Source organism: Lactuca virosa, chromosome 5 (genome assembly GCF_052849685.1).
Source record: "Lactuca virosa cultivar CGN04683 chromosome 5, Lactuca_virosa_CGN04683_v6, whole genome shotgun sequence".
NCBI classification, from domain to species: domain Eukaryota; kingdom Viridiplantae; phylum Streptophyta; class Magnoliopsida; order Asterales; family Asteraceae; genus Lactuca; species Lactuca virosa.
In genome coordinates, this window is record NC_136430.1 from 343,607,105 (window position 1) to 343,614,500 (window position 7,396).

The following is a 7,396-nucleotide window of genomic DNA, read 5'->3' on the forward strand; positions in this document are numbered from 1 at the left end:
ATCTAATACCCAAGTGTTAGATGAAAAAGTAAATAATCCCATTTCAATCATGAAAATGGATATACCTAAAGTGCCTTCCCCGACCTTCTTGTTTTTCAACTCAACAAGGTACTTAGGACAATTCCTTTTCCAATGCCCGACAACTCCACACTCAAAGCATGTGTCATCTTTGGCAACATTTTCCTTCTTCTTGGGTGGTGGGTTTTGAGGAGCTTTCTTCCCCTTGCCCTTTCCAACTTGTGGCTTTCCCTTGAAGTTCTTGCCTTTGTTCTTCTTGACTTTTCCTTCCCTAATCATGAGCACTTGGGGAGTTTTCCTTGGGATATTTTTTCTCTGCAGTTTTTTACATCCCGTACAACTCCGAGATAGGTTTCTCCCACCCATTCATGTTGTAGTTCATGATGAAGGTATCATAAGACTTTGGCAATGAATTCAGAATTAAGTCTGTGGCTAAGTCTTGTGGATATGGAGAGCCCAATCTCTCTAGTTGATCCAGATAACTTTTCATCTTGAGAGCATGTGTGCTCACATTTCCACTCTCCATTTTCATGCCATGGAGTGCTCTCACAGTTTTGAACCTTTTGGTTCTAACCTGCTTACCAAACATCTCTTTGAGATGTTCAATCATGTCAAAGGCAGTAAAGAGTTCCAGATCCCGCTGAAGATCGGGAACCATAGAGGCAAGCATAAGACATGAAACATCAAGTGAATCATCTATATGCTTTAGCCATGCATCATGTGCAGCCTTTGGGAGAGCAGGTGGTTCGTCAGGGGTTTGTTTTTCAAGGACATAGTCTTTCTTTTCTTGTTTCAAAACGATTCTTAAATTTCTATGCCAATCCAAAAAGTTGGAGTGGTTGAGTTTTTCTTTGTCAAGAATTGGCTGAATGTTCATTGGGTGGTGGTGCGTTACAGTAGTTGGTGGAGCCATCTACGAAAGTTTAACAAAGTTTTCATTTACTATTTAATTCTTCAAAAATAATACCCTTTTGTTTCCAAAAACATTATTTATTTAAAGTCTAGGATCCAAGTTACAAATCAAATAAATGGTTATGTATCCTTTATCCCATTTACTCAATTTTAACAAGGTAAATAACTTGTATTAATTACACCATTTGTAATTCCTAGATGTATGAGACCCTTAACAATCCATTTGTTAATTTGACATGTTTGGTCTCATCTATGCCTTGGAACACTCTTGCTTAGGTGACCTTTATCACAAGAGTTTCCAATCAAGTCATCCAATTGAGAAACTTGTATAATTGGCCTATAACTTGGTTATAGAAATCGCAAAAATACTTTGGCCACCAAAAGATGATACTAATGGTTAAGTATCCTTTATCCCACTAGCATTATACAAGTGATGTGCAAAATGTTTCTAAAGTTGGATGGCATAGACTTGCATTTTGAAAAAGAAATTTGTATGTTTTATTATTCTATTTAAAACATGTGATATCATGACAATTGCATGCATCCAATATGTCATGGTATCAATTTTCTAAAAAATCACTTTTAAGGTTCTTATAAAAACCCGATTTTTATATTTCGGCTTGGTTCAATTTTAAAATTAATACCTAGTATTAAGTTTGTGTTTGAGCCATGTATAACCTTTTAATATTGTTTAATAAAACTTCCTTTTATTAAATAATACTTTGGAGTTTGAATAAGTTAGAAAAACATGATTTTTACACTTATAATTCAATATTTCAAAAGTTGCCGTAACTAACAATTTTATAAAACCGGTTTTTATTTTATGGCTAGAATATATTACATCCAATGTCCATATTTTATATTTTGAATAAGTAGAGCATGTCTTATATATATATATATATATATATATATATATATATATATATATATATTAATGTAAGAAGTTCATTTGTATCTGATTATCTTCTTGACTATACCTCGGTTGAATGTTGCACAGACTCCTGATTGTGCCAGAGCGAATACTATATCATGAACAGCTACAATCTCAATAATCTTTTACCTTTTCTTAAGAAATGGCAAAACTGTAGGACATGGGTCGATTTGTTGAGCCCTAAAATTCCACGATGGGTTGTTATGGACAGAGTCTTCATTGAAATTCTTCATCAACTATTTTAATCGAAGAAGGAGAAAGGGAATAAGGATATAGAAGATGAGAGGTTGGGATGTTGAAAAAGAAGGTGGCGGAATGGCCGGTGGAGGACCGACTTTTAAGGAATCGGCACAAGGCATGAACGATGTCTCTGATTGAGCTTTTAGGGCTTCCTAGGATTAAAAGATCATATATAACGATTAAAAGTTGGATTTTTTTTCATTTGAAAGTAATTGTTTCTATAAAAATGAGATTATAATTAAGGATATTATTTACTAAATATACAAGATTACTATTCTACCCTTATCTATTAAATAAATTTAAATTTAACTAAATTTGAAATGGTTGGTCCACAATGATTCCTACATCCACATAATAATTAGTTAGAATATTTGAACCTATCTCTCTCTCTCTCTCTCTCTCTATATATATATATATATATATATATATATATATATATATATATATAGTTCACAAGCATATATGTGTGTGATCTTTTTATATTATAAGAATTTAATCTTTGTTGTACTAATAAAATTTTTATGTGTCAAAATATTTGATTGTATTTTACTTAAATTGATATGGATTTTGTAACACCCCGTTATTTTCTTCTTGTAAAGTCAACCCTAGTCAATCAAAGTCAAACTTGAGTCAACTAAAGTCAACTTAAATCTTATTCTATCTTAAATGGGTTAGATTAATATTTTATAAGTATTTACACCTTGTATTCAAGGTGTTATATGTTTAAGAGGTGAAAGCTTGAAGTCCGAAGACCATTCCTTCTTTCCCTTCGGACAGCAGCCTTGCAACCGAGATCAAGCAAGCTTCGGCCGTGAACGAGGGCCGCAAACCCTCGGACCGTGAATGCTTCTCGGCCACCACCGCCTTCGGACCGCAAACGAGGTTCACGGCCGTGAACCCTTCGGACCGTGAACCCTCGCCTATATATAGTGTGTTAGCCATTTTTCTCCTCATTTTCTCATCTTCCAGCCGTGATCCTCCCATTCTCTCTCAAGTATCATCCTCAAGAAACACTCTTTTCTTCCCCTAAACACCCCTTTTCTTTTGTATCATCATGGAATACAACAAAGGGGCCTTCAAGCACTTTCTAAACACTAAAATCTTCAAGTGTTCTTCATGTTCTTGGGCCGTGAACCACTCATAGGGCCGTGAACTCTTCATCAAGGCCGTGAACCCTTCAAATTGGGCCGTGAACTCAATTTCAGCCTCCTAACTAGCTTCTAACACTCTTTTGGTGAGTTACTCTTGCATCCTAGGTTGTTTCCTAAACACCTTTGTAGTTATATTCACTAACTTTACACATATATGTCTAATAATATGCTAATTAGGACCCGTTGGTGCTCGGGACTTCAATCGTGAAACTTATCATCCTATACCATATCTTCAATCGAATCACCAACATAAGGTGAGTTCATACCCCTACAATCTACCTTTTAAATGGTTTTAAATGATTTTAAGGGGGGGAATACAAGTTGAACACAATTAAATTGTGTTAATATTTACTTGTGATAACAATCACTCAAAAGGTTTAATACGGATTATTAAACTAGTATAACATAAAGGACCTTTTAATGGTTAATTCTATAATTCCTTAGTTTATACATCAGAATTATATGTAATTAATATCCGATAGGCACTGGAATGTGGGACTTCCGCCTCATTTCCTGTTCCTTGTTTGGTTGTGGACTTAGGGCAGATTCACACATTCAACTGTCCGTTCGATATTAGGTTATATATAGTTAATATAAACTAAGTGATTATAGTAAGAAATAGTGTGGTTACCATTCTTATAGAGAAACATTAATGTTAATCCTTATGCTTTTAAATATTGTGTTTAAAATAAAGGATTACCAAATACTTTCATAATGACTTAAAGTCATGTAAACTCTTTTAAAAGTCACATAAACTCTTTTTAGAATACCGTTAAACTCTTTTAAATATTTTTATAACTCTTTAAACTTATAATTGTCAAAATCATGTTTATATATATATATATATAAACATCTTCTACAATAGCAACGTTGACCTTTCTTCCACATTAGCAGTTCGATGGAGGGACTCGTTTCATTGCAGGATGGCTCCTGATCCCCCAAACCCGCAACAACTACCTCCACCTTGCAGGTTTGTTAGAAACTCGATCGAATCTAAACTTAAAGTCAACTAGAAGATGATTAATTATAGGGTTTTATTGCAGAGATATATTGATCGATTACTCGAAAAAAGTGACCGAATTAGGGTGTTCGTTATTCGAGTTGATTTCTGAAGCTCTAGGTCTTGATTCAAGATACCTGAAAGACATTGGCTGTGCAGATGGACTCGCCACTATCTGCCATTACTATCCGCCGTCTCAACAGCCGGAACTGACGATTGGGGCTCGAAAGCATGCCGACAACGACTTCCTAACTCCTTCAAGACCATATCGGTGGCCTCCAGTTCCTTCACCGGAATCAATGGGTTAATGTTCCGTTTGTTCCCGGAGCTCTGGTGGTCAACATCGGTGATCTTCTACAGGTAAGAAAACACGGAAAAATTAATATGTATATTTTATCAATTTCTTTATCAGTTTAAAATAATTGATCGATGATTGCTGCCATGGATTACGAATTGCAGCTGATATCGAACGATGAGTTGATGAGTGCAGAACACAGGGTGGTGTCGAACGGTGTTGGTCCACGGGTGCCGGTGGCGTGTTTCTTTACGACGGGAATGGTTGCCACCGGAAAGATTTTTGAACCGATTAAAGAGCTGCTGTCGGAAGAAAAACCGGCCAAGTATCGGGCAACCACGATGAAGGAGTTCGTCCAACACTCCCATTCCAAGGTCTTCGATAAATCTTCTATGTTGCATTTCAGGATCTAAGCATATTGAGTTTCCATAAAAGTCAATGGGATTTTGACTTTTGCATGTTTTGAACCAATTGAACGTATAAAGTTACTTTTGAAAACTTTTTGCTGAAATGAAAAACGATAATAAAATAAAAACTTTTTTTAATTTTTATTTTAAATAAAAAATTTCAACCCAAAAAACTATTAAACTACTTCAAATAGTAAGTTTTAAATTTTTAGATTTTAAATAATTTTACATTTTAAGAGTTTTTTGGGTTGAACAATTTTATACGGTTAGCTAGCTAGTTTTACAGATAGGCACCGCCTTTTGTATGCGTTATTTAAGTCAAGAGTAAAGTAGCAAGTTTTACGTTAATAATTAATGTTTTGTGCTGTTAATTATGTGTGGAGATATTTAAAAAAATACGAGTCACTTAGATGATTACTAGATATTAAAGAAAAAATACCAAGTTCAATACAAAGAATAGAATATTGTGAATGAAGATAATAATAATTAACTAATTTTACTGTACAACGTACACAGAATTTGTTAATATTTAGGGCAAAATGCAAAAAAGCATAACAATTTATTTACTGGCATTTAGAAAAAAATTATATTTCGTTTATATTTAGAAAAATCTTTATATTTTCAGTTACCTTTCACATTAACCTAAACCTTTCACATTACCTTTCACATTAACCTAAATATCCGATTTTTAAAAAAAATTATTGGTTGTTTTGTGACATTACATTTATCATTTTCGTTTATAGGTTAACATGGAAACAAAAATAAGTGGCGTTGCTCTTGTCTAAGGTAAACGTGAAAAATAGATAATTTATTCAACGACCATTACCAGGGCCGGTCCTGAGGATGTAAATATCCTCAAATGTTCAGGACGAGTTAGAAAAAAGGCCCCTTATCGATATTATAAGTTTTTATTTTTAAATAAATGTCTATATAATATATAATAAAAAAAGTTGGGCCCTATGCAGATGCCCACTTTGCCCCCCTCAACGCTCTCCTGACCATTACTTACTGAAACAAAAATAAGTGACATCACTTATTTTTTCCATGACAATCTAAAAACGAACAAGATAAATATAATGTCATAAAAGAACCGATGACTTGAGTGATGAATCTGAAAGGTAACTAAAAATATAAGAGTTTTCTGTATATAAAAAAAGGTTATTTATTTATTTATTTTATTTAATGATAGTACTTTTATGTATTTTGCCCTAATACTTAATAAAGGAATGACTACGTATTTCTACCAACTCTTATGAGTTGAATATCAAAATTCAAAGCTAGTCTTGAAAGGATTGTCTTTGTATTTAGTTTGGTGCTAATTAGAAGATAACTAGTAACTTGTCCGTTGTGCATTGTGGTTGTGCCAATTTATTTTGTAGTTAAATTTTGACAATTATATTGATAAAAGTTAAATATAATTGCGTTTGTTGGAGAAAAATATATAAACTCGGTCTCACTAACTACCTTCAGAATGAAAAACGTATTATATGTGATCGAACCCATACATAGGAAACATATATAAAAATAAGCACAAAACTGTACATAAGATTTACGTCAAAACGTAAAAGAATTCAAATTTATACCGATACGTACATAAAAATAAGTAAGTAATTTTTTTTAAAAAAAAAATTAACAAACAGAAGTTCAAATAATCAAAATTATATTATATGAGGCTCGATTCATACGTACCAAATGTACATAAAAATAAACATGAAAACGTAAAAAAACTACGTCGAAACGTAGACAAACTAGAATTTATACTAACACGTACATAAAAAATCAAGTAAGATTTTTTTTTAAATTAACGAAAGAAAGTTATAAATTTATGTCAAAACGTTGACCACCTTGAATTTATACCGACACATATTAAAATAAACATGTATATATATATATATATATATTAAATTAATGAACAAAAGTTATTAAAGAAAATCATATTATATATACTAGGGGAGAAAAACATGAAAGTTTAGAAATTGAGAGTGTAAAAATGATATTTTATAAAGTTCAAAATAAAAGAGGTAAAATGATATTTTAAAAAGTATGAGGGTGAAAAATATCAAAAGTATTTTAAAACTTATAGGGGTACAAAATATAACTTTTAAAAGTGTATGAAGACTAAGGATGGAAGTGGGTATAAAACCAGATCGGTTTACTCAGACCCGAAAAACCCGGAACCCAGAATTGACAGATTATAAGAACCGAGAACCAGACCGGTATACGGTAACCGGTTCCGGATATCAAACCGGGTATAGTGGGTATGGAATCGGTTGGAGCCGAAAATTGATAATTGGAACCGTATTCAAGTAGTAGACCCGTAAATAACCAAAAACCCGGAAATGGAACTGGAAACCCGTAATTTTGGAACAAAAGAAAAAAAATATGTTGTACTTGCAAATAACACATGAAAGTAGGGATGAGAATTTGCCCCGAAAATCAAAC

The 7,396-nt window shown here is 33.0% G+C and overlaps 1 protein-coding gene and 1 pseudogene across 2 annotated transcripts; one reads left to right on the top strand and one right to left on the bottom strand.

Annotated features, from left to right (window-relative positions):
* Nucleotides 1-343: 343 nt before the first annotated feature.
* LOC145113343 (uncharacterized) lies at nt 344-931 on the bottom strand. The gene has a single exon (XM_079049446.1). It carries the CDS (start codon nt 929-931, stop codon nt 344-346), a length of 588 nt encoding a protein of 195 aa, XP_078905572.1.
* Nucleotides 932-4,106: 3,175 nt separating this feature from the next.
* LOC145116253 (1-aminocyclopropane-1-carboxylate oxidase homolog 1-like) lies at nt 4,107-5,009 on the top strand (annotated as a pseudogene). The gene is made up of 3 exons (XR_013711949.1): nt 4,107-4,222; nt 4,296-4,612; nt 4,712-5,009. The product of XR_013711949.1 is annotated as a 1-aminocyclopropane-1-carboxylate oxidase homolog 1-like (transcript).
* The last annotated feature ends 2,387 nt before the right edge of the window (nt 5,010-7,396 follow it).